Source organism: Sturnira hondurensis, unplaced genomic scaffold (genome assembly GCF_014824575.4).
Source record: "Sturnira hondurensis isolate 20B ecotype Veracruz unplaced genomic scaffold, ASM1482457v3 Scaffold0007578, whole genome shotgun sequence".
In the NCBI taxonomy this organism is placed as follows: domain Eukaryota; kingdom Metazoa; phylum Chordata; class Mammalia; order Chiroptera; family Phyllostomidae; genus Sturnira; species Sturnira hondurensis.
This window is the reverse complement of record NW_028080209.1, coordinates 92270-116377: the sequence shown is the minus strand read 5'-3', so window position 1 is coordinate 116377 and position 24108 is coordinate 92270. Positions and strand designations below refer to the sequence as shown.

The 24108-nt window shown below is 53.8% G+C and overlaps 5 protein-coding genes across 11 annotated transcripts; 4 read left to right on the top strand and 1 right to left on the bottom strand.

The window, feature by feature from the left end:
* Window positions 1–1027: 1027 nt before the first annotated feature.
* Window positions 1028–3174, top strand: GPSM3 (G protein signaling modulator 3). The gene is made up of 4 exons (XM_037052691.1): window positions 1028–1405; window positions 1609–1708; window positions 1932–2131; window positions 2397–3174. The coding sequence occupies exons 1-4, from the start codon at window positions 1040–1042 to the stop codon at window positions 2532–2534; spliced, it is 804 nt and encodes a 267-aa protein (XP_036908586.1). The 5' UTR covers window positions 1028–1039; the 3' UTR covers window positions 2535–3174.
* PBX2 (PBX homeobox 2) lies at window positions 2646–8876 on the top strand. Of its 2 annotated transcripts, none has more exons than XM_037052689.1 (9): window positions 2646–2728; window positions 5067–5140; window positions 5360–5607; window positions 5698–5888; window positions 6069–6204; window positions 6313–6466; window positions 6846–6934; window positions 7060–7146; window positions 7272–8876. In XM_037052689.1, exons 2-9 carry the CDS (start codon window positions 5092–5094, stop codon window positions 7362–7364), a joined length of 1047 nt encoding a protein of 348 aa, XP_036908584.1. In that variant the 5' UTR covers window positions 2646–2728; window positions 5067–5091; the 3' UTR covers window positions 7365–8876. The 2 variants fall into 2 exon arrangements, with proteins under 2 accessions (XP_036908584.1, XP_036908582.1); XM_037052687.1 differs by lacking the exon at window positions 2646–2728 and adding an exon at window positions 3949–4192.
* A 73-nt stretch (window positions 8877–8949) lies between these two features.
* On the top strand, window positions 8950–12181 carry AGER (advanced glycosylation end-product specific receptor). Its single transcript, XM_037052690.1, has 11 exons — window positions 8950–9433; window positions 9566–9672; window positions 9775–9967; window positions 10148–10212; window positions 10322–10409; window positions 10499–10693; window positions 10789–10925; window positions 11123–11264; window positions 11539–11565; window positions 11686–11812; window positions 11919–12181. The coding sequence occupies exons 1-11, from the start codon at window positions 9382–9384 to the stop codon at window positions 12013–12015; spliced, it is 1230 nt and encodes a 409-aa protein (XP_036908585.1). The 5' UTR covers window positions 8950–9381; the 3' UTR covers window positions 12016–12181.
* Window positions 12182–12336: 155 nt separating this feature from the next.
* RNF5 (ring finger protein 5) lies at window positions 12337–14618 on the bottom strand. Of its 2 annotated transcripts, XM_037052692.1 has the most exons (6): window positions 14458–14618; window positions 13555–13573; window positions 13348–13460; window positions 13193–13247; window positions 12996–13113; window positions 12337–12890 (listed from the first exon to the last, which is right to left on the bottom strand). In XM_037052692.1, exons 1-6 carry the CDS (start codon window positions 14595–14597, stop codon window positions 12793–12795), a joined length of 543 nt encoding a protein of 180 aa, XP_036908587.1. In that variant the 5' UTR covers window positions 14598–14618; the 3' UTR covers window positions 12337–12792. The 2 variants fall into 2 exon arrangements, with proteins under 2 accessions (XP_036908587.1, XP_036908588.1); XM_037052693.1 differs by lacking the exon at window positions 13555–13573 and having other exon boundaries at window positions 14458–14545.
* A 1806-nt stretch (window positions 14619–16424) lies between these two features.
* Window positions 16425–24074, top strand: AGPAT1 (1-acylglycerol-3-phosphate O-acyltransferase 1). Of its 5 annotated transcripts, XM_037052679.1 has the most exons (9): window positions 16926–17219; window positions 20184–20266; window positions 20718–20796; window positions 20908–21116; window positions 21343–21476; window positions 21750–21925; window positions 22080–22175; window positions 22300–22372; window positions 22867–24074. In XM_037052679.1, exons 4-9 carry the CDS (start codon window positions 20917–20919, stop codon window positions 23049–23051), a joined length of 864 nt encoding a protein of 287 aa, XP_036908574.1. In that variant the 5' UTR covers window positions 16926–17219; window positions 20184–20266; window positions 20718–20796; window positions 20908–20916; the 3' UTR covers window positions 23052–24074. The 5 variants fall into 5 exon arrangements, with proteins under 5 accessions (XP_036908573.1, XP_036908574.1, XP_036908575.1 ...); XM_037052680.1 differs by lacking the exon at window positions 20718–20796; XM_037052678.1 differs by lacking the exons at window positions 16926–17219; window positions 20184–20266; window positions 20718–20796 and adding an exon at window positions 16425–16528.
* Window positions 24075–24108: the final 34 nt, after the last annotated feature.

Below are 24108 nucleotides of genomic sequence, written 5' to 3'. Positions count from 1 at the left end.
GCTTCACAGACATGTTTTCATTAACATTGAAATCATTGAAAACAAAGACCTAGCAACAAAGATTGTGACTCACTGAAGGTTCAAGTGATGGTTAGCATTTCTTCGCAATAAAGTATTTTTAATTAAGGTGTGTTCATTTTTTCAGTTTTTAAGACAATGCTATTGCACACTTAATAGACTACAGTATAGTTGTGAACACACACACACTGGGAAACCAAAACATGTGTCACTTTATTGTGATAAGCACTTTATTATGGTCTGGAACCAAACCCACAGTACTTTTATGACATGCTTTGTAATAACTACCATTTATTGAGCATCCACTATGCCAAATGCTTTATCACATTTCACTCTCACATCAACTCACTAAGTCTACTGAATCTCCATTTTACTCTTAGAAACCAAGGCACAGATTGTCTTTGGTCAAGATTGCAAGGCATTAAGACGCAGAATCAGAGCTCTTCATCACATTCCGTGTTGAAAGTCACTCAGCTATAAACACCCTACTATGACAGGTGTCTGTGTAGAGGTCCCAAATGTCTATTGTGCTTCCACCTTGGTTCCAGCCAGCCTGCCTGATCAGCACAGATCAAAGACCAAGCCAATGAGGTGGTCCTCTTTTTCATTTCTATATCCCTTATTCATGACCAGAGAAAATGTTCCCCAGACCCACACCTCACATTTGGTGCCTATCTTGTCCCGAGTCTGCTGAATAGACCAAGCACCTAGAGGGCAGGGTTCACTGCACACTCACTGTGTGTTGGACCCAGTCAGTGCTAAGGGTATATGTATCTATACCTTTGATAGTCTGACAACCCTAGATCTGACTCCTGCTTCCCACTGGAACCATGCCTGTCCTAGTCCCAATAAGGCAGAACCCTATGGCAGGGTCCATCTCAAGGAGAGATGGGACCTGGGGGTGAGGGTTCTGAGGAGTGAAACCACTTCCTGTGCAGCTAGTTCCTGTGTTGACAGAGCTGAAGGGGAGGAGGGGACAGAGCTAAACAGAGGGGGTGGGGCAGCTACTGAGGCTCTGGAGATGAGAAGGCCAAGAGTTCTTGCCCACCTTGAAACCCCTCCACTACTGGGCTGGAGGAGATTTTCAAAGTCTCTGTGCTCCCCTGGGGAAAGAGAGGTTGAACAAGTGGTTTGGGTGGGAAAAGAGAACTGGAGGAAGTTGACTGGGATGGGCGGGGCTGTGGGGGGGGCTGACCAAGAACCCAGCTTCCTGCTTAGTCCCCAGACATCCAGCCCCCGGCTCATCCCCACCCCTTCAAGCCCCCACTCCCCTCAGGAACTCAGGGTTCCGGCCCTCCTCCAAATCCTTGCCACCCCTCCCCCGTTGGTTTCTCCCCTCCAGGGGATGGAGGCTGAGAGACCCCAGGAAGAAGAGGATGGTGAGCAGGTGAGCTGGCAACTGGTGGGGAAGGCTGGCCCTGGGAGAAAGGGAGGTGAGTGGATCTGAGCAGAGACCTAGTGCTGGTGGACTCAAGGTACTTGAAAGGGCTTGGGCAGTGACAGAGACACAGGGACAGAAAAAAACGGCCGCTGGCCTAGCCCCCTGCCCACCCCACCCCTGCTTGAGTGCAATGGATATCTCGGCATCAGGGCCCCCATCAGGATGAACACAGCTGGCCCCCTGTGAACACCACCACTCGGCCTTGGCGATCCGCACCTCCATCCCCTCCTCCAGGGACCCGCCTCACAGGTACCCCCACCCACCCAGGGAGATCCCTGACCCTGGTGCCCAGATCTTTCCTGATCCCATTACCAGAGTCCATTCCATAATGGGCCTTTTCCCCCACCTCCTCTAGACTCCCCACTGTATCCCTTACCTCTGGGCACCAGTCCCTAATCACCTCACTCTGTCTGTCCCAGTCCCCATCCTCACCCTCTGCCAACTTCTCTGAGCCCTCCCCCTCCTCTCTCAGCCCTGGGACGCCGCTCGGCCTCCCTGCTCTCCCTGCAGACTGAGCTCCTTCTGGACCTGGTGGCTGAGGCTCAGTCCCGTCGCCTAGAGGAGCAGAGGGCCACTTTCCAAGCCCCCCACAATCCCCCAAGACTAGCCCCAGCCCCATCCTGGTCTCCCGAAGACAGAGAACAGCTCTACAGCACCATCCTCAGTCACCAGGTGAGACACTCCCACACCCACACACACACACACACACACACACACACACACACACAGAGGAGGCAAGACCCAGGTTTCCTGGTCTCTTGGCGCTATTCTCCTAGGAGCCCTTCTTCCCCTCAGGAATCTGAATTTGCTCCCTCCCCAGGTCCTAGTACCCCTACCCCTATTCCCATCACATGCCTCTCAAGTCAGCCCTGGCTCCTTTCAAGGCCTGCTCCTCTTAGAACCTCACCAGCACCTTTCCCTCCTTACACTCCTGCAGAGCCAGCGGATGGAAGCCCAGCGATCAGAGCCTCCCCTACCGCCAGGGGGACAGGAGCTTCTGGAATTGCTGCTGAGAGTTCAGGGTGGGGGTAGAATGGAAGAACAAAGGTCTCGGCCCCCCCCACACATGTGCTGAGACTTGAGTCCCTACCAGTCCCTGGGCACTCACTCCTGAGGCTCAAAGCTGGGCAGCCCCCTGCATACCCTCAACCCTGCTTGGCAGGGGCACCAGAGACTGGACCCAGCAGAAATCTCAATATTCATCGCCCTTATTGACACTCCCTGGAAAGTGGAGGGGGTGAAAGTCCTCAAACGCAGGGAATATTCAAGGTAGGATAGTCATTTAAATCTCTCCCTGAGGACATGGGAGCTCAAGGCAGGGAGAGGATCCCAGCCACCAAAGGACACCCCATCACCACTCTGATCTCAGGGAGTGGCTTGGAGTCTTGGTCCTGAGCTGGGGGAACACCCTCAGTAGTTGAGCCAATAGGCAGGATCTGAGGGCTCAGGCCTCCAACTCCCAAGAAAAGGCCAATTTCCTAAGGTTGTGACCTGAGGGACTGTTCCACCCTCTTTCCCAAAAAGAAGAAAGGGAGGGCGGCACCGCAAAGAGGTAGAGACTATTCTCCCCCTCCCAGGACTAGCACCGCCCAGCCCCAGGACCGGGGGGCCTACAGGCTGTGAATGGACATAGCCCTGACCACCGTCCTTCTCCACTGCTGCTCCGCGTCGGTCTGATGTTTCTGTAGCGTGAATAAACGTAACTCCCCTCTGGACTGAAGACTGCTATCTGGGGCTGCGGGCGGAGGGTAGGGCAGCGAAGCCTGAGTCTGCCTCTCTCCCCAGTCTGGCCCGAGGCCAGCTCCCTCCTTGGCTGGTTAATTACTGGCTTATTAAGCAGCGGCTGGAGACCTTCCTAATTATCCCCCACCCCCTCTCCTGATTTTAATTAAGTAGAACAGGGAGGGGAGTCATTAGGACAAGAAATATGAACTGAGCTGTCTGCGAACCCAGGCATTCCAGCAGCCGCAGGCCAGATCACCTAGATCCCTGATTCAGAACCCTGGTAGCAGGACCCCCGCCCCCAACACGCCCCGGGCCCAGGCCACAGAAGTCCAGTCCCGGGGCCTTCCCATATTTTTTCCGATCGGTTAGTATCCTCGCCGTGTCCCCTTTCCTCTCCCTTCCTCCATTCGTTCTCAGTTCCTCCATGTCTCTCTCCGCCCCCAGCTCCTCCCAGTTTCTCCTCTCTTCTCCCCTCCTCTTCCTCCCCGCCTCCCCTCCCCCAGCCTCCCTCCCTCGCTCCCCCCTTCTCCCTCCTCCCTCCTCCCTCTCTCTTACACACACCCCCGCTTGGGCCTCCTCTCTCTCTCCGGCTCCATTTTCTCCGCCGCCGGGGGCCGGGGTCTCCTGTGGGGTCCCAGCCGGTACCCTAGGTCTCCCTTCAGGGCCGGGGTGAACCCTCAGGGGAGCCGAGAGACTGGGGGTGCAGCGGCCCCAGCGAGTTTAGGGGGGAAAGTAACGAGGCGGGGGGAGGGGCGGAGAAGGGAGGGGGCCTCAGGCCCCCCCAACTATGGACGAGCGTCTGCTGGGGCCGCCCCCTCCAGGCGGGGGCCGGGGGGGCCTGGGGTTGGTGGGTGGGGAGCCCGGGGGCCCTGGCGAGCCTGCCGGTGGCGGAGACCCCAGTGGGGGTAGCGGGGGGGTCCCGGGAGGCCGAGGGAAGCAAGACATCGGGGACATTCTGCAGCAGATAATGACCATCACCGACCAGAGCCTGGACGAGGCCCAGGCCAAGTGAGTGCCCCCACCCCGGGACCCCACACAGACCCAGCAGAAGCCCCATTCACAAGCTTTGAGTCTTCTGGGAGCGCCCCCTGCCCACCCAACTACAGGACCTCTCCAGGATCCTACAGCTCTCTTCTCTCCTTATTCCCGGAAGCCCCGAGATATCCTTCCTGCTCCCAGGCCCTGAAACCTTAAAGATGGGGATCCAGGTTGTCTCATCCCCCTCCTAACCCTTGACTGAGCCCCCCACACTCCCCTGGAACATCTTCCTTCTCCAGAACCCCCTTCTGGCTCCCGGACTAAGAAACGGGCTATGCTGTCCTCTTCCCTAACTCTTCACCCAGCCCACCCTGCTCTGCAGACCTGGGGACCCCCACACCCCTCCCCAGAGTTCCTACCACTCCTCTCTGCCATGGCCCAGCCTCCAAGGGTCCTCACCCATGCTTCACCCTGCTCAGTCCCAGGATCCTCCACACACATCTCTACTGATCACCCTACTTTAGCTTGGCACCCCTAACCCTCTTCTGGCACCTCAAACTCTGACTCTTCTCCCCAGTGCCCATCACTTCTGAAGTCTACCTAGTCACCCTCATGTATGCAGTCGCCCCCAAAGTCCCCACTGCGTCGTTCTAAACCATCTCCTACAGCCCCCACCCAGCCTGCCCACAGGAGCCTTTAGCCTGCTGCCTCCACCTTCCCTCTGCGGCCTGAAGCCAAGCAGCTTTCCACATCTCCACACTCAGAGTTTCTCTCTTCCCAAGAACCCCCAACTCCATCACACCCCAGCCTCTATTTTACCTTCCTTGTTCCCAGGCTTCCCACCTTCATGGTCCCCACCTGCCTGTTTCTATAGCACAACTTTTTCTCTCCCGTCCCTCCCAAGGAAACATGCCCTAAACTGCCACCGAATGAAGCCCGCTCTCTTTAGCGTCCTGTGTGAAATCAAGGAGAAAACTGGTATGTGGGTCCTCCTCAGATTCCTCACTTCCTGGGATGGAGCCCTGTTCACTACAGACACAGCCCAAGAATTTGACAACTTGGGCCTTGAGGAAAGTGGGGTCAGGGAGGTTGCCAGGGGGACTGGGAGGGAACCAAAGAAATTTGGGTCTCCAGGTAGCACCTGGAGGGCTAAGAACTGGGTGTGGGTGTCCCTAAGTCCACTCACCCATGTACTAGGCCTCAGCATTCGAAGCTCCCAGGAGGAGGAGCCAGTGGACCCCCAGCTGATGCGCCTGGACAATATGCTTCTAGCAGAGGGCGTGGCTGGGCCTGAGAAAGGCGGGGGCTCAGCGGCAGCAGCTGCAGCCGCTGCAGCTTCCGGGGGTGGCATGTCCCCTGACAACTCCATCGAACACTCGGACTATCGCAGCAAACTTGCTCAGATTCGCCATATCTACCATTCGGAGCTGGAGAAGTATGAGCAGGTGAGGAGTGGAGGCTGGAGTGGGTGGAGGGAGACTCCTTGGGGGAATTCCCAGGACCAACTCCTCACAGCCCTCTGGCCCCCAATGCAGGCATGTAACGAGTTCACGACCCATGTCATGAACCTGCTGAGAGAGCAGAGCCGCACGCGGCCCGTGGCACCCAAGGAGATGGAGCGTATGGTGAGCATCATCCATCGAAAGTTCAGTGCCATCCAGATGCAGCTCAAGCAGAGCACCTGTGAGGCTGTCATGATCCTGCGTTCCCGCTTCCTGGATGCCAGGTGGGCTGGGCCTGCCCCCAGCACTGGGCTCCTTCCCTTTCTTCTCCACTCCAAGCCCCTGGCCACCAAGTTGCACAACACCAAACTCCAGGACAATGGCGCCCCCTGGAGTTAGGCAACATGGAGGCCCTGCTGGGACAGCAATATCCCCTCACCACCACCCTAATCCCTCCTCTGTAGACGAAAACGCCGTAATTTCAGCAAACAAGCCACTGAGGTCCTAAATGAGTATTTCTACTCCCACCTGAGTAACCCGTATCCTAGTGAGGAAGCTAAGGAGGAGCTCGCCAAAAAGTGTGGAATCACTGTCTCTCAGGTATTGGGGAGGAGTTTTCTGGCAAAAACCTCTCTGATCCTATTGACTGAGGGCCATACAGAGGGAAAGTTTTCCAACTGACCCTCTTTTCTGCCCAACGTCCCGTAGGTCTCCAACTGGTTTGGCAATAAGCGGATTCGCTATAAGAAAAATATTGGAAAGTTCCAAGAGGAGGCGAATATCTATGCCGTCAAGACTGCCGTGTCAGTCACCCAGGGAGGCCACAGCCGCACCAGCTCCCCAACACCCCCTTCCTCCGCAGGTACACCCTGCTGCCACCCTGGCTGGCTGTTTTGCACACTTCCTGTTTTTGTTCCAACTTCCTATCTAGGCAGCATCATAGAGTGGGGACATCTGGGGTGAGAGACACCAAGCTGAAATGGGGTGAGGATGTCAGGGTGAGGAGGCCACGCCAGCCAAGTCACATCTTGACCTTTCTTGTAGCAAGTGGCCAGGGGAGGCATGGAAGCGGCCTGATCCTTCTGAGTGTTGCAGTGTTGTCATGTGGATAATTTGTGCACAGTGGCACACTCCCACAGAGCTAGTTAAGAGGGCTTTTTGGAAACAGAGTTATGGTACGTCTCCTGTCTGCCATCACAGGCTGCTACACATTTCCCTAATTCCCTCTCTGCTCTCCCAAGGCTCTGGAGGCTCTTTCAGTCTCTCAGGATCCGGAGACATGTTTCTGGGGGTGCCCGGACTCAACGGAGATTCGTACTCTACTTCCCAGGTCAGATGGCCCATCTCCCCTTGAGTACGGTTTCCCCAGACTTGGTTTTCCCTCCCTTCAGGATACGAGACTTTTTTTTTTTTTGACGCCTCTCACTGCACCATACTCCCTTTTAATGCCCACAGGTGGAATCACTCCGACACTCAATGGGGCCAGGGGGCTATGGGGATAACCTCGGGGGAGGCCAGATGTACAGCCCTCGGGAAATGAGGGTGAGTAGATCCCTGAAGCCCCCCCTCTCCACCTCTCACCTGGACAGGAAGGCCTTCCCCCTGGCAATGCTGTCCCCCACACTGGGTTTCAGGGTCCTACCCCAGCTGTCTCTGTCTTTTTCCAGGCAAATGGCGGCTGGCAGGAGGCTGTGACCCCGTCCTCAGTGACGTCCCCAACAGAGGAACCAGGGAGCGTTCATTCTGACACTTCCAACTGATCTCACCCCTCAGGGCCACAGGGGTGGGGGCTCACTAGGTGACTCTTGATGAAGGCATCCGGAGACCCCCCCGACACAGAAGCACAAGGCAGAGAAGGGCAAATGGGGGTCATCCCCTCCCTCACCAGAGTCAGTGCTGGGGGTGTTGCTTACGTGGCAAGGAGATGGGATCCCCTAAGGGGAAAGTGGAGTCTGTCTCCCTTTTTTTTCCTTTTTTTCAGTCTTTAATCTCCCCCATTTCTTATACACACACACATACCCAGAATCCTATTTTTCAGATCCCTTTCTCTCACACACGTATACAACTATTCTCTCTCTGGTTTCACCCACTCTCGCTCCCCCACCGCTTATCTGCTCTGGGATCTGTGGAGAACGCTAGCCTTGCCCTACCTGAGGTGCCAGAAACGGGGACACAAATTCTGGACAAAGGACCTGGGCCATGCCCCCTTGCCTCCTACCCCCTGCCCCTCCAGACAGCTTTATTACCTCATAAGCAGCTCATCTTAAACCAATAGAATAGCTCGGTGGACAAGAGTGTCTGACTCAGATATCTACCTCGGAGGGAGTTTCTGCTACTTTAGGGAATTGACTGGGTTTTAGGGTTGAAATTTTTTTCTTTTTTTGGAAAGAAGAAACCCTGGGGTCCATTATTGTTTGTTTGGTTTTGGGTTTTTTGTTCTGGTTCTTAATTTCCATTTTAGTTTGGGGAAAGTAGATATTTTTTATAAATATGTTGATTTTTCTCTTAATTTCTCGCCTTCCCATACTAGGGTTGATAGCCAAAGGGGTCATGGTAGAAAGGGGAACACACAGAACTGGTGAAGAGGCCCACCTGTATCCAGGCCTACCCATCAGAAAGTACATTTAGCAGGTCACCACACCTGCCTCCCTAAAATCACTTAGGTATTCTCCTTTGCTTGTAAGTCCCAGGTGTTCTTTGCTTGCTCAGGCAGCTTCCGGCCGCATTTGGTGTGGAGGCCGTCTGGGGAGAGTTGTGGCTGGTCTGTCCTCCCTCTTCCCACAACTCGGGTAGGGCTACATGCAGTAATTCTGAGGAAATGCCACCTTCCCCTGTGGTATGTCTTTAAATCTTTTTTTTAGCTACTACTTGCAGATTGGAGGAGAAGAATGGGGAGGGGGTTATTCTGAAATAAGTATGGGCTGGGGTGCTTGTATCTATCTCCCTCAATTTCCCCAGAAATGAAGTATCTTTTTTTTTTCCCCTCAGCCCAAAATCGTGAGGGTGGGGAGAGGAGGGAGGTTGCAAAGAGCCAAGTATGGGGGGAAGTAAAATCACTGCCCCATCCATGGCCCTCAGACATCATCAGGATTTCACAAGACTGTCATGAACCCCACCCGTCAAAGATCCGGGCAAGACTGAGGGCAGGTTGGGATTGTGATGGGTGGGGGGGTCGGGGGGAGGCACGGGCATGGGCGGTTCTCCTCACTTGTAAACTTGTAGTTTCACAGAAAAAAATAAATCAGTTTTAAATAAATTTCTTTTTCCCCTGGGTTAAGTTGAGAATTATTTTCAAAAATATGAGGAACCCTAGGAAAATGTTTTTGTCTCCCAAGGCCCCAAAGGGGTTTCCCCCAGATTCCCCAGCCTTGTGCTCAACACACCTAGGCCCCATGTTTCAGCTTTTCCTCCTTTCCATGGGCAACAGCCTGGCCAGAGCCCTGTTGCCTGGCAACCTTGCCTCCACAGGTGGGGCTCCAGTGGTCCACCAGGTAGTCCTTAGCAGACTGATGGAACAGACTGGGGGTCCTAAGGGCACGAGACCCCACTAGGAAGTGCACTCTCCACCCCCATGGAGGTGGCAGCGCCCAGGGGTGGGGTGATAATTGTTTCTCCTAGTACCTGAAGGACTCTTGTCCGAGAGTCACGAATTCCTAGCATTCCCTGTGCCAGGACAGGACGGGGAGATGGGGGCAGGGGAGAGGGCACGGCCCCACCTAGGGCTGTGGCCACATCAGTGAGAGGCAGACATAGCCAGGAGCCTGGACAGGAGGCAGGATGGCAGCAAGGGGAACAGCTGGAGCCTGGATGCTGGTCCTAAGTCTATGGGGTGAGCCACTCCTCCCTCCCCAGAACTTTCCTGGAACCTAGGCACTGCTCTTCCAGCTCCCCTGCCCACCCTGTGCTAATTCTCTCGGTCCCATCTGCCTTCTGGCCCCTCCACCTTGGTGCTGTCTCCCAGGGACAGCGGTAGGTGGTCAAAATCTCACAGTCCGCATTGGGAAGCCACTGGTGCTGAACTGTAAGGGTGCTCCCAGGAAACCACCCCAGCAGCTGGAATGGAAACTGGTAAGTGGGGTTCCTGTCGTTGCCCCTGCCCCCCACCTCCCTGCCTCAGGAGTCCTTCCCCAAAGAGCCTGCACTGTTTAGGCCCCTCTTCTCTGTTCCCAGAACACAGGCCGGACAGAAGCTTGGAAGGTCCTGTCTCCCCGGGGAGAGCCCTGGGATAGCGTGGCTCAAGTGCTCCCCAATGGCTCCCTCCTCCTGCCGGCCATCGGGATCCAGGATGAGGGGACTTTCCAGTGCCGGGCAATGACCCGGAAAGGAAAGGAGACTAAGTCCAACTACCAAGTCCGAGTCTACCGTAAGAGTTCCAGGGCCTTCCCCAAGGCCCACCTCTCATTTAAGGCAAAGCCTGTTAACCCCAGCCATTGCCACCTTGGCCCTAGTGTGCAGACCTCTGACTTCAGCTGCCCCATTCCCACACCAGGGGTGTGAGAATCTTCAAGGTCCCAGCATCTGATTGGAATTTCCCTTCCTTCAGAGATTCCTGGGAAGCCAGAAATTGTTGATCCTGCCTCTGAACTCAAGGCTGGTGTCCCCAGTAAGGTAGTAGAAGAAACAGGGAGTAGAAACTGATCCTGAGAATGGGAAGGGAGGAGCCGGGTGTGTGTATAGAGTCTTATTCTCAAAGATGACGAGGTCACTTTTTCCCCAGGTGGGGACATGTGTATCCGAGGGGGGCTACCCTGCAGGGACTCTTAGCTGGCACTTGGATGGTAAACCTCTGATGCCTGATGGCAAAGGTGAGTCTCAAGGTCCCTTCTCCTACTGTTTTTCTGACCCCTCTCTCTCACACCCTGGCATACCTTGCCTTCTCCTCCCTCCACCATAGGGGTTTTTGTGAAGGAAGAGACCAGGAGACATCCTGAGACAGGGCTTTTCACACTCCAGTCAGAGCTGATGGTGACCCCAGCCCAGGGAGGAGCATCCCACCCTACCTTCTCCTGCAGCTTCAGCCCTGGCCTTCCCCGACGAAGAGCCCTGCACACGGCCCCCATCCAGCTCAGTGTCTGGGGCGAGCACAGAGGTGGGGAGGGCTCCAAGCTCGGGTGAGTACATTCGGAAAGTATGGCCACTGAGATTACACACAGGTGTAACTCACAGCCTCATGCTCCTACCCAGCCCCAGAGCCTGTGCCTCTGGATGAAGTCCAGTTGGTGGTGGAGCCAGAAGGTGGAGCAGTAGCTCTTGGTGGTACTGTGACCCTGACCTGTGAAGCTCCCACCCAGCCCTCTCCACAGATCCACTGGATCAAGGATGTGAGTGACCTGGAAAGGGGGCTGGGAGGTAGAATTACATACCTGGCAACTAGGGGGCCAGGGAGCTCATGGAGAGAGGGGGAGGCAAGGAGCTGGGGAGGAACACAGGGTATCTGAGGATGTGGAGACAAAGATAGGAGTGTGGAGTGTACGGACAGAGGTTATAAATAGGCTCCTGTTGCTCCCTCCCCATCCAGGGCACACCGCTTCCCCATCCCCCCAGCCCAGTGCTGCTCATCCCTGAGGTAAGGCCTCAGGATCAAGGAACCTATAGCTGTGTGGCCACCCACCCCAGCCACAGGCCCCAGGAAAGCCGTGCCATCAGCATCAGCATCATCGGTGAGGAGACCTTGCCCTATACCCAGGGGCCCTATGCAGGCTCCAGTTCCCTACCCCATTCTGGCATTGTCCCCAAGAGCCACCCCACTCTACCCTCAGTGCACCCACACCCAGGCCTCAGCTGCCCCAACCAAACTCTACCAAGACAGCAGCCCAGCCTGTCCCCTTTCCATGCTGAAATGAAGGCAGGGAAGACTTCACTGGGGCTCCCACCAAGCAACCCTCTCCCAACATGCAGCCTTCCTTTCTGACTTGCTCTGACTTTGTCTTACAGAAACAGGCAAAGAGGGACCAACTGCAGGTAAGGAGTTGGATAAGCTCAGAGGGGCAGCCAGACCTCAATATGACTGGACGGATGGTCAACAAAAAAGGAATCATTAGTGGTGGGGCTCTGTCCTCCATCCTCCCTATTTCCCTGCAGGCTCTGTGGGAGGGCCTGGGCTGGGAACTCTAGCCCTGGCCCTGGGGATCCTCGGAGGCCTTGGGGCAGCAGCCCTGTTGATTGGGGTCATCATGTGGCAAAGGCGGCAACGCCAAGGAGAGGAGAGGTGAGTAAACCAAACACCTCAGACTTGGGGCTTCCAGGCAGTAAGGAGAGGTGTAGGGGAAGTGCTAGGACCCATGAGCAGAATGCTCCCCAATCTTCCTCCCCAGGAAGGCCCCAGAAAACCAGGAGGAGGAGGAAGAGCGTGCAGAGCTGAACCAGCTGGAGGAACCCGAGGCAGCTGAGAGCGGTGTCAGAGTGCCCTGAGGAGCCCACAGCCACCCCTGTCCTTCAGCTCCCTGTTCTTTTCCCCACACTGTTTTGGCCCCAGACCAGTTCTCCCTTGTATAACCTCTACCCACCTAGCCAAACTTTCTTCCACAACCAAAGCTTCCCATGAATAATGATAAGTAAACTCCTGACATATCTTGCCCCCTTTGCCCCTGTGTGTGTGATGCCCTCACTTCCTGCACCCATGAGAGGAGGGGCTCACCGGCGCCCTTCCCCCCACCACACCAAACATCTACTCAAAGTGCAGAGATGCTCCTAGGTGGGAAGGAAGCAGGAAAGGACAAAGGTGGGCTGAGCCCCCATCAACACATCTCACCTGTTTATTGAATTTGTAATAAAGGGGGTAGTGAGGGAAAGGAAGCATTTAAAATCAGAACCCACTGGGAAGAGAAAAATTAAATTAAATCAACAAGGGGAAAGTAAGAGGGAGCCTTGCCCACCTTTCAACATTAAATCAAGAAATGTGGAGGGAAGTGAAGGATGAGGGGAGGAGAGAAACAGACCTTCTCTTCAGTCCATCCTCCTCTCCCAGAGCTGGAAAATGATACACTGCTACTGAGTGAGCGTGCGCAGTTCAGAGCAGATGCTTCTCCCAGCCTATACACAAGACAGATGTCACTGCCCCCCACACCCTCCTGAGAATGGCCTTTGCCAACACAAATGGAGGGAGGGGCCCTGAAGTAAGGCAGGGTCAGCAGGGACCCCAAATACTGACTCTCCTCTGGCTGGAGGTGGGCAGAAAGGAGACACAGTTCAAATACTGAGCAGCCAGAAAAAGAAGAAGATGGCAAGAAATAGGAAGAGGGAGTCCTGCCAGCTGGAAGCCGGGTGCCCCGGTCCCAAATCCACACCTGTGGGAGAAAGGAAAGTGGTGGCAGAAGCATCCACTCCAGAGCCAGGAGGGGCCTGAGGGGATTCAGGGGGTTCCCTGGTAGAGGCTGAGGGAAGGCTCTTACCTGCACCCCGGCGGAATGGCTCATGGGTATTGAAGACAGTGGTGAAAAATCCAAAGGGAAAAGCACCAACACCAAATGAGAAGTGAAAGCCCCCAGTGTCGCCAAATGGCTGGAATCCCTAAGGAAACAGATAAAGTCAGAGTGGAGGAGCTAGGCAAGTCTTTAGCAAAGAAGGAACACAATCAGACAAGACTCACCCCTCTGCCTTCTGGAGCTGGTCGCTGGCCCCGGGGGCGAGGTGGAGTTTTCAATCTGAGGGAAAGAAGGACATCAACAGGAAATGTTCTCTCCACTTCCACACCCCACCATCAAAGAGGAAGTCTTTCACCTTCCCTCAGCACCCTCCTCGCACCTGGGATCCTGGGGCTTCTGACTCCCTCGCCCATAAAGAGGGACAACATTTTCTCTGCTGATCCCAGCTTTACACACTGGGCACTCTTGCCGCTCTGGCCGTGTCTCCAGCCACTGGGGGAAAAATGAAGTGGTTTCCAGTACACAGCAGGTCTTCCAGCTCCTCAGACCTCCCCCATTTCCCTCTTCATCTCCTCTGAGTACGCACCTGATGAAGACAGGGCCAACTGGATGGGGGGGGGGGAGGGAGAAAAACGTCAAACTAGCTACGGAAAAGAGAGACACACACAGACCCAACCTCAGGGTACCATCTCACCACCAATCCCCAGGTATTAGCAGCTGTTTCTTTTCATATTTTCTGCCACCTACCATGCCAGCCAACATGGCCTTCCTGCTTTTCTGATCTAAAGCTTCATCTATACTATACCCAAAATGCTCAACCCTCTCCTCCCCAAAACACACACACACACCTCATCCCCTCCTTTCTCCTTTTGACTTAATTTCCAATTCTCTTCAACCAGCCCTTTCCAGATCTCCTCTTTCAGTCCCAGCCCTATCCTTACCCCCATTACTCCCAAACCAAACCCCCTACTTGGCACCCTTGCCCACTACTCCTTTTCCCCTCTACCAGGCCCAATAAAGTCCCTATTGCCACAACCCTTTAAACTCTCAAGACTGTCCCTCCAAGTGCCCTTGTCCTCAGGGCATACCACACCCTGCTATACCTCACCCGAATGTGATCCCAGATTCCAGGTCTCCCCTGTTCAACTAAAGCTTCCCCTATCCTTTGAGTCTAACCCGCTTTTACCCAGATAGCTAAGACCCCTCCCGTCTCTGGGGTAAGGTGGCTAGGGTCTCACCTACACAGGTGGGTGCGGTGCCCACACTCCCACTCCACTTCCTCCTAACACACAGTACGCTCCAGGTCCTACTCTCTATGTCTCTCCTTGCCACAGGTCTCGCCTGTACAGACGTGACCCTCCCACCCACACGTACCCGAAAAGACGTTATGTTCCCCTCCCTCGGGGCTCAATTGTATGATTCCCCCCGCCCTCAGCCTCCCCCGCATAGAGGTGAGCCCCACTCCTTTCGCCCCCTTCCCGATTCTCACCAGTACAGGTGGCCACACACACTGATCACAGCTTCCCGAGCAGTCTCCAAACATATGTTACATTCGAAGGCCGCGCCCGCCCCGCCCCGCATGCGGTTTGTCCCTTCGGGGGCCCCGTCCTCCTCCTCCGCTGCTGCCATGGCCGGTTCAGTTTCGCCCCCACGTACCCCTTAGCCGCCGCAAACACAAATATACAAGCCCCAACAAACAAGAAACCGCCTCCTGTTCACGATCGTTGGGGGAGGCTTCAAGGTTTTTCAATCACGATTGGTGTGACTGCCTGCCAGTCATACAGAATTCAAAGAAAGGATTGGTCAGAGGCGGAGGGTGAAAAAGGTTTGCGTGATCCTGCCCTTTGCACAATGACTATTGGCTTATACAGTCGCAATCACTGTGCAATGCCAAACTGGTAATAACGCGTTACGTCCAGTCGCCGGCCTAGGGGAGGCTTTATTCGTCTCGGTAGCTGTCAGTCACATCCAAAGGCCGGAAGCAATTCGTTCCAGACTACATCGAGCTCGCCCATATAAGCCCCTTTCTTTTCTTTACTTCCGCTTTCAGAGACTGTCCGGATTCCTATTGGACTTTGAACCTTAGGGCTTCAAAGCAATTGATTGGCTAGAACTCGGTGGAAAATGGTGGTTAGGTAAAATGCCAGTATGCAGCGGACGGCGGGAAGGGGTGGACCAATCCGGTGAGGGTTGAGTATTCTCTGGCCCATCCCTTCACCTCTATACTGTCGCCACGGTGACTGTCCTACAATTGGTTGGGTTTGAGGGATTTTAAGGACTCGGCTCCGCCTTATCCTGTGGCCTCTCTCTCCTGATTGGTTTGCTCCTTTCGCTCCCAATTGGCCGAGATCGAAAAAGACGGCAAAGAGCTCCGGGAAGCCAAACCCTAGGGCCGCAGGGTCCAAAATGGCTTCGGCCTCCTGTAGAGAGCAAAACTTGGGTCCACTCCTCCCTCTTAGTGAAGAAGGGAAAACTTTGTGCATGGGATTAGCCCGACATTTGGACGGTGCTAGCATCGACTTGCGGCTCTGGTGTTAACCCACCTCCCTCGGCTTGGACGACTCAGCTCGATCCTCTTTAGGTGATTTGCAGAGCAGGACTGGACTAAAGGCCCATTCCTTTTTGTTGTTGTTGTTAGTGACTCTTAGAACACAGTAGACCTCGACTCCGTTTTAAACCCCAGTAGCAGAAAAGGCCTAACTCCACCCCTTTTGGGAGCCGGTGCAGAAGGGAGAAGGCCCGCCCCTTCCTTCTTGAAAGATGTTCTCCCGGATTACTCGGGTCTTCCTCATGGGCTGGACCCCTGGGACTTAGGCAAGCAACTTCAGAGCTTGGGACTTTCTTACGAGTTTGGGCCTTTGTTCTTCAGTCTGTGGCCCGAGGAGCAGAACTAGGTAACACTCCTAGTCCCAGTGCTCTTTACATCTTCCCCAGGGCGTGTAAACTCAGGGCAAAGGCGTGTCGGGGCGGGGCAGACCTGGGCTGAGGGCAGTTCAGCAACAACCTGGTAAAAGAGGTGAGGGTTCAGTTCTGTAGAGGTTTAGGGGAAAAGTTTTTTAGAAGAGGTGGAGACCAAGGAAGTAGTGATGGAATGAATGATCCCTGGTAAAGGGATAATGAGAGTATCCGGAGCACGGGCTGGAGACGGAGCTAGGTACATGGCTACAAAATTTAGGAGGCACACATCCCAGAGAAATCAAGCATTCTTCCTCACTATTTTTCCCCAAGAAAGCAATCCTAATGCCCAATTTCTATTGTAAAAATAGATGCACCCCTACTTTGTGTTGGGGAAAAGGGTTGTCTCAGCTTGGGTAAATAAGGAAATTGAAAGGAAGGAATTAGAAAAAGTACTAATGTTAAAGAACATGAAAAGACGGGCAGGGAGAGGGCCTGAGAGTATCCTTTCTCTTTAAAGAGGTAGGGGCCAGGGGGATTTGGACTGCTGGGAGGTAGTGAAGGGGACAAAGGGCAAAGAAACCACACTAGAGGGCTAGGGGTGAGGTGAGATGGAGCCCTTGGAGGGACAAAAAAGAGGTGAAGGACTCAGTGCTTGGCATACAGTAGATGCTTGATAAGTATTTGGAATTGAATGGGGGACAGGAAAGGGGATATTGGAGAATTGTTGGTGGGAATGGACAGCAGATATGGGAGCTAAGGAAAAGAAATATACCAAGAAAACGTGACAAAAAGAGAACTGATGAAGACTGAGAAGAAGAAAGGCCAAGAAAGGAATACAGCACGTAGGGACACACAAGTCACGTTTGCTAAAAGGGAATTTTGTGGAGGAAAAAAGACGCAGCTGCATACAGAAGACAGAGACACACAGAGGGCAGCTCTCTCCGAGCGGAGCTAGCGAGAGGAGACTGGTAGATGTAGGACAGAGGCGACTAGGTGCCTGTGAGGCGATTGGCCAAGAAAGCTGCCCATCACCGCCCCCTACTTCCTGACCAGCCCCGGAAACCAGCAGGCGTTGGGGAGGGGGGGGTGGATAGCGGCCGCAGCAGCCCCAGCCCTCAGAGACAGCAGGAAGGGAGGGAGGTGGGGAGACAAGCCCCCACCATTCCTACCGCTATGGGCCTAGACTTCCACTCTCCCCTCCCCTCCATCGGCCGGGGCTAGGATACCCCCAAATCCTATCGTCCCCTTGGCACCGACACCCTGACCGAGGCAGAGACACAGCCACCCATCACCACCGCTGCCGAAGCCTGGCTGGGGAGGGGGCCACCTTCTTAGGCCCCCCTCCCCACTGAGGTGGGGGCAGGAAAGGGGGGAGGGGAGGGGAGCGGGGAGAGAGTTTGGGTCTGGGAGGGCGGACTGGGAGAGGGTTGCTGGGAAAAGGATGAGAGCCGACTAGGGAGAGGGGGCCTGAAAGGGAGAAAGGATGGAAGAGGCAGGGGGAGGAGAGATGGAGACCCCGTGAGTTGGGGATGGGGTGTGTACAGGGAATCCTAGAGGGAGAATCCCTGCACCTTCCCCAATTCCCTTCCTTGCCCTTTGGCCCCACCTGATTCTTGGGAGTTGTGGCTGGGAGAAGGTGGTTTATTGCCCTTCTTCCCCCAGCAGAATTTGCTTCCTAGAAATACCCCCAGGCAGGTCTATTTCCATCCAGGCACAGGGCCTATTGTTTTTCAGTGGCCTGCACTGCTAGACCCTTACTGACACTCAGATGCCTTGTAGGGGGTCATGTTTTCTATGATGAGTCTGTGTACTTTTGACATAATTATGGGCCTGTGTGCAGCTAGGCTGTGCAATGCTGTCCATGGGCTGTGGAGAAATAGCATGTTCTTTTCCACCAGAATTGCCCATTCTCATATCTTACGTCCATGTCTCACATCTGTCTTGACATACCCAAGTGTGTGAGTTTTCATGTACATACTGCACCTATTGTTGATTTCATGTTTCTTGCACATGTTATTTTTCTGCATGTTTACTTGAGCATGTAGAGATTATACCGAGTTTTCTTGGGCTCACGTGTTTTGTCCACAGCCCCACCACATGCAGCAGTCTTGATGTGTGGGACCCATGGCCTTTCTGACTTGCACACACCCCTTTTGTAAGCTGCATGTTTTTCCAGTCAGGGTTCACTCTGCACATAGGCATGCCCCTTCTCATGATACGCTGACATGCCATGTTCAAAGCATGTTTCTTATAGTTACACATACTGTTCATTAATTTTATTGGCAGTATACCTGGGGAGCCACGTGCTCGTTAACTCATTTGGCGCTCCATTGTGTTTATAAATTCTTAGATATTTCTTCCCCAGGGAGAACACCTAATATTACATATCAGAGAGGGTAATGGGGCCTCCACCTCCCCAAAGAACCTAGCCTTACCTTGCTGATCTCTCTGGCCTGTGTCTCTTCCCACACATTCTCTCTGTTTTGTGGCTGTGTACAGCCTGAGACCATGAAGCTCAGTGCATGCTGTGGGGTCAGCCCTGCCATGCACATGACCTACCCCTGAGTCTGCACTGTTGGCACATATTGAATGGCACCAGCGTCTTTCCCCATGGCGCGTTAATCCCCATTCTGCGTGTTTCTTTTGTGCAGACGGTGGTGTGTAACATCTTCATTGTTGTCACTGTGCTTTCACTGTGGCTGATATAAAATGCATATAGTGAGGGTAGGTTACTGTTCGGCTTGATGTGTTCATTGCTTTCTCAGTGACTTTTCAGTTAGTAAACCTCAAGAGGGTAGCTATCCTGTGTTCGGAACCATCATTTCTGTCATTAATTATGCTTGTGTGGGTCTGTATACAGCCTTATGATCTGTTCAGCAAATGTTAATGAGCCCTTTTCTGCCTCCTCCTGTCGTGGGCATTGGGGATAAGACAGAGTCCCTGTTTTCAAGCTGCTTATAGACTAGAGAGGGAAACAAAAATGACACTGAGCAGTTATACACAGTGGTGTCAACATCAGTGGTTCTCAAAATCACCTGGAAGCCATGTTAAAATACAGACTAATGCACCCAGCACCCAAAATTTCTGATCCAGGAGCTCCTGGGTGAGGTCCAAGAAATTTCACTTCCACACTTTGAGAACCAGTAGTTAAGATAAAAGTGTAATGAAAAATCAGGCCTGGAGTGGTTCAGGAAGACCTGCAAAATGTGACACTGAGCTAAGTGAGGCAGTGAAAGAAGGTGGAAGAGCATTCCAGCCGAAAGGAACAACACGTCTGTGGCGTGTGTGAACAACACGTCTATGGCACAGAAGCTGAAAAGATCCGGGTGTGTCTTAGGAACAGAAGTAGACCAGTTTGGGGTAAAGATGTGTGGGACCCATGGCCTTTCTGACTTGTGGGCATGTGGCTGAAGATGTAAGCAGAAGTTCACTTGTCAAGAAGGGCCTTTAGACAAGACAGGAGTTACGCCCAGATCTGTATTACAGAAAAATCTGTGGTTGCCATGTGGAGGAGGAGTTGGAGGGGAAGAGTTAGGAGCCTGTTGCAAACAGTCCAGCAGAAAAACGCTGCTCCATGCCCGCAGGGGCAGAGGGGTAGGCAGCTCCAGAGCCTAGCATCTCAGAGCAGACAGACACACCTACTTCCTGTGTTGCCTGTTACCTTTGCTCTTGGCAGTGGGCCTACCTTTGAGCACAGGCCTTCTTGTCATTGGAAAGGTGTGTCTTTGGCTTTGGTATTATTTGCCTGAACAACGTTTTTGTGAATTGTGACCCTGGCCCCAGAAGTGGCCAGCAGAGTGGAGGAAGAAGGAAGAGTCTAGAAGGCAGGTTCTGGATACCTGCCCATCTTCTTCCTGCGTTCTTTCCTCTCCCAGGGCAGGTGGCGTGATATCCCTTTTAATCTTTGCCCTCTTTTTTTCACTTGGTGAGGCCTTACCCTCTGTACCTGCCTGACCAAACTGCCTCTGGTGTCGCTGGAAGGGAAGGAAGGAGTGGTGGGATTCCCTTGCCTATCTGTGGAGGCAGGTTTGATAGATGTAGTTACTCCTGGTATATCCATGGTTTTATCTGGAACTAGGGAGGTTGCCTGGGTGGAGAGGGACTTCTCTAGATAAGCATTTCTGATCTTTCATCTGCCACTGAATATGATTATAAATGTGTGTGTGTGTGGATCAGTCTGTCTTGCTGTGTCTGTATTTGGTTAGTGACAGAACCTTTATTCTCGCCAGTCAGCCCTTGAGAGTGTCTGTGGGTGTTCTGTGATTTTCATGACTTTCACTGTGTCTGCTACATGTGCACCTCTGTATATATCTACAGGCAGCAGTGTGACTAAGTGGCTAGGGGCGCGGGCTGCTTAGGTGGAAACTCGGAGGTGCCTCTGAGGAGCCATTTCCCCTCAGGTGAGTTGTCTAACCTCCCTGGGCCTGCTTCCTATAAAATGTAAATTTTGTGGTTCAATATAGTGTAAAGACCAGCCCTGTCTAACAAAATATAATGCAAGCCACAAATTTTAATATTTGGTAAAAAATAAGAGGGTGATATTAATTTTAATATACTCTTGAACCCAAAAGTTTGTACTTCCAAAATGTAATTGATGTAAAAGGTTTTCTTTCAGAGTTTTTGAGATGTGATGTGTATTTTACATTTCCAGCCCATCTCAATTAAGACTAGCCACATGGCGGGTGCTCAGTAGCCATATGTGGCTGGGGCTGTTGCATTGGACAGCACAGGTATAAACCCTTACATAAGACCCCTACCAGCTGCTAGTGTTAGCTCTCCTTTTTATTGTCCTTTTATTATGCATCTCTGACTTGTGGATGTATATGTCTCATGTCTCTTATGTATCTGCAGATATCTGGAGCCTTCAGGGAGAGGTGTGGGAGACCAGTCCAGAGCTCCCCACTTCTTCCATCCTAGAGAGGCTTCTTGGGTGGGTTTCAGTGGGACCCCTGTTGCCATCCTATGTCTCCTGCCTTCTGTGCCTCAGCTGCCCCGCCTTCTCCAGGAATCAGGCCCACTGCCCCTCACCCTATCCCTGCAGGTGACCAGAATGGAGCTGTGGCCAGGGGCATGGACAGTGCTGCTGCTGCTCTGCCTATTGCTGCTCTTCCTGCTGCCCACCCTGTGGTTCTGTAGCCCCAGTGCCAAGTACTTCTTCAAGATGGCCTTCTACAATGGCTGGATCCTCTTCCTGGCTGTGCTTGCCATCCCTGTGTGTGCTGTACGAGGACGCAATGTGGAGAACATGAAGTGAGGGCCAGGGTGTTGGATAATGAAGGGACCTAAGGGATGGGAAATGAGCAGTGGGTGGGGGGGGGGGGCAGTGTGCAGGAGAGATTGAGAGAGTCCAGGGCCCTGGAAGGGGAGACTGCAAAGACACCCAGAAAGAAGGGAGGGCAGAAGGGAGCTGAGGCATGTAGGTGGGTGTTGGTGGGTGTTGGTTCCTGCTGGAACCGCTTGCCATGACATCCCACAGGATCTTGCGTCTGATGCTGCTCCACATCAAATACCTGTATGGGATCCGAGTGGAAGTGCGAGGGGCTCACCACTTCCCTCCCTCGCAGCCCTACGTTGTTGTCTCCAACCACCAGAGTTCCCTCGACCTGCTTGGTGAGACCTTCATAGAATACACCTCCCCGAGCCATGCCCTTCCTCCTGGAACCTTCCCCAGAATCTTCTCTCTTGGTGTTGCTCAACTCCCCTTCATCTAGAGCGTGGCCTTCTTCCCCTCATAAGCAGGGTGGTGACCTTTAGTCACCCTTCCCTCCACTCAGGGCTTCCCTGGCCCTGCCCCGCAGTCTCCCTCTTCCTTTATATCCAGTAGACCTGTGTGAGGTGGGCTGCCTCCACCCTGATGCTCACCCCACCCCCACCTCTGCCCAGGAATGATGGAGGTACTTCCCGGCCGATGTGTACCTATTGCCAAGCGGGAGCTACTGTGGGCCGGCTCTGCTGGGCTGGCCTGCTGGCTGGCTGGAGTCATCTTCATCGACCGGAAGCGCACTGGGGACGCCATCAGTGTCATGTCTGAGGTCGCCCAGACCCTGCTCACCCAGGACGTGAGTCACCCCAGGGGTATGGGGACTATGAGGTAGAACAGTTGTAGATAAACTGATAAGCGGCACCAAAAGGCCTCAGAAGTCCCATTACAGCATCACAACCATTTTGTGACCCCTCCATATCTGAATGTCTTCTTTGACCCTCCTTCCCCAGGTACGGGTCTGGGTTTTTCCTGAGGGCACAAGAAACCACAATGGCTCCATGCTACCTTTCAAACGTGGTGCCTTCCACCTTGCAGTGCAGGCCCAGGTGATTACTACCTCTCCTTCTGCTGCTCAGCCCCAGCCCCAGCCTGTCCTTTCCCCTCTGGCAGGGGCTTGTCATGGGGGTCTTAGAAGAGAGCCATGGACTGATTGCTTTACCCCTTCCTCAGGTCCCCATTGTCCCCATCGTCATGTCCTCCTATCAAGACTTCTACTGCAAAAAGGAACGTCGCTTCACTTCAGGTGAGAGCTCTGAGCAAATCTGGGGATGAGAGGCCAGAAAGGTCACAGCAGATGCTGAGGGTCCCTATAAGGTAGGATCAGTCTGTCGGAACTGTGAGAGGTCCACAGGATCACCTGCCAATGAGTACGTATTAAGCGTCCTCCATACCATGCTAGATAAGTTAACATTTGGTCCCTCCAAGAGAGGCCATTACTATGCTGCAGGAAAGATAAGGCCTGTGTGTGCAAAGCTGTTAACACTCAGCAGTAAACACTAAACCTAGACAGTGGGTGGGGACTGGAAGGGTCCCATGTCTGGAGTGGGGTTTGAGGAAGGCTTTGTGCAAGAGGGCTGTGAGGAATGGGGCATCCGGTAAACAGAAAGGCAGTTGTCCAGGGTCAGAGGAAGAGCACTAAAAGGTTGAGGGAAGTGGCTTGAGAGCTCAGAAACTGGGCCCACACTGTGGGCAGAGTCCTGGGCAGACAGGCCCTGACTGTGCTTATCCTCCTCCCAGGGCGATGTCAGGTCCGAGTGCTCCCCCCAGTGCCCACAGAAGGCCTGACACCAGATGACGTCCCAGCTCTGGCTGACAGAGTCCGGCACTCCATGCTCACTGTTTTCCGGGAAATCTCCACTGATGGCAGGGGTGGTGGTGATTATCTGAAGAAGCCTGGAGGAGTGAGCGAGGCCCACCTCTGAGCTCCCCTCCCATCTACCCCAGTTTCCTTTACACCTCCCAGCTCAGTGGGTTCTGAAGCAGGGCCAGACCCTCTTCATTTCCCTTCTCCCTACTCCATATCCTCTTTGGAAGCTTCAGCTTCTGAAGTGAGTATCTCTGCCCACCCCAGCTCTCTCCATGGACTCTCTTGCCATGGTGCAGTCTCCACTCTGACCCCTACCCACCTCCTGTGCCATCGTGTCTATGAGACAGTTGCCTGCCCTTCATCTCTTCAGTGGCTCAGCCCACCCATGGATGGGAGCACTCTGTTCTGTCCCCATTGGACCGTCTTCCTTTGTGGTCTTCTCTCCCTTTCCACCCCAAATTGACCAGTGGACTTGTCCTTCTCTGGGACAATTTTCCACCCCCATGCCCATGGGTTCAGTGGATGCATCTGTTTGTGAGGGGGGCTCCTCATGCTGTGCCTGGAAGCTGGTGCCTGGAACACTCGTCCCAGACTCCCCCTGGGAGTACTCCTCGCACCTTCGCCCTCCCTCCCTGTGGAGCCTCCTTGCGGTGGAGGCTCGACTCTCCTCACTCAGAGGTCTCATCCCTGCCGTGCCCAGGTGCCAGGAATGAGCAACCTTCTGGAAGCCAGTTTGGTCTTCACATTCCTGCCTCCCCTGTCCCCGTGGTACATGTCTTCTGTGGCCCCGGCCCCACCCGTCTTCCTGCAGCCCAGCCATACCATTCTAACCAGACGGGGCAAGAGGCGGGCGGCAAGTATTGTACTCACTGCTCCCTGAGGGGTGGGGGGAAAGCACTGAACCCTGGCTGGAGGGGATGGCTTTTTTATTTATTTTTCTTTTGAGGTTTCCCCCTCTGAGCCAGTTTTCATTTCCTGCCTGTGGCATTAACTGCTCCCTGCCTCCTATCCCAGACCTGTGCCCACAACAGGGAGGGGCTGGGAGCAAAAGGAGAAGGTGGTTTAGTTTTATGTAATTGGTTTTTATTAATTATCTGGATAACAGCAAGGAACCAGAATAAAGATTGAGAGATCTGGACACACTAGCTGCCTTTGTCGAGTTGAAGCAGCTC

Excerpts from the sequence above, each read along its gene's own strand:
- RNF5 (XM_037052692.1), bottom strand. The coding sequence starts at position 14,597 with ATGGCAGCAGCGGAGGAGGAGGACGGGGCCCCCGAAGGGACAAACCGC. Across the intron at positions 13,248-13,347 it reads CAGAAGCCCCAGGATCCCAG|ATTGAAAACTCCACCTCGCC; the intron begins GTGCGAGGAGGG and ends TCTTTCCCTCAG. Across the intron at positions 13,114-13,192 it reads CAGCTCCAGAAGGCAGAGGG|GGATTCCAGCCATTTGGCGA; the intron begins GTGAGTCTTGTC and ends CTGTTTCCTTAG.
- AGER (XM_037052690.1), top strand. The coding sequence starts at position 9,382 with ATGGCAGCAAGGGGAACAGCTGGAGCCTGGATGCTGGTCCTAAGTCTA. Across the intron at positions 10,213-10,321 it reads AGGCTGGTGTCCCCAGTAAG|GTGGGGACATGTGTATCCGA; the intron begins GTAGTAGAAGAA and ends CTTTTTCCCCAG. Across the intron at positions 10,694-10,788 it reads TGTCTGGGGCGAGCACAGAG|CCCCAGAGCCTGTGCCTCTG; the intron begins GTGGGGAGGGCT and ends GCTCCTACCCAG.
- GPSM3 (XM_037052691.1), top strand. The coding sequence starts at position 1,040 with ATGAGAAGGCCAAGAGTTCTTGCCCACCTTGAAACCCCTCCACTACTG. Across the intron at positions 1,406-1,608 it reads AAGAAGAGGATGGTGAGCAG|GGCCCCCATCAGGATGAACA; the intron begins GTGAGCTGGCAA and ends TCTCGGCATCAG. Across the intron at positions 2,132-2,396 it reads GCACCATCCTCAGTCACCAG|AGCCAGCGGATGGAAGCCCA; the intron begins GTGAGACACTCC and ends ACACTCCTGCAG.
- AGPAT1 (XM_037052678.1), top strand. The coding sequence starts at position 16,475 with ATGGAGCCCTTGGAGGGACAAAAAAGAGGTGAAGGACTCAGTGCTTGG. Across the intron at positions 21,926-22,079 it reads AGACCCTGCTCACCCAGGAC|GTACGGGTCTGGGTTTTTCC; the intron begins GTGAGTCACCCC and ends CTCCTTCCCCAG. Across the intron at positions 22,373-22,866 it reads GGAACGTCGCTTCACTTCAG|GGCGATGTCAGGTCCGAGTG; the intron begins GTGAGAGCTCTG and ends TCCTCCTCCCAG.
- PBX2 (XM_037052687.1), top strand. The coding sequence starts at position 3,972 with ATGGACGAGCGTCTGCTGGGGCCGCCCCCTCCAGGCGGGGGCCGGGGG. Across the intron at positions 5,889-6,068 it reads TCCCGCTTCCTGGATGCCAG|ACGAAAACGCCGTAATTTCA; the intron begins GTGGGCTGGGCC and ends CCTCCTCTGTAG. Across the intron at positions 6,467-6,845 it reads AACACCCCCTTCCTCCGCAG|GCTCTGGAGGCTCTTTCAGT; the intron begins GTACACCCTGCT and ends TGCTCTCCCAAG.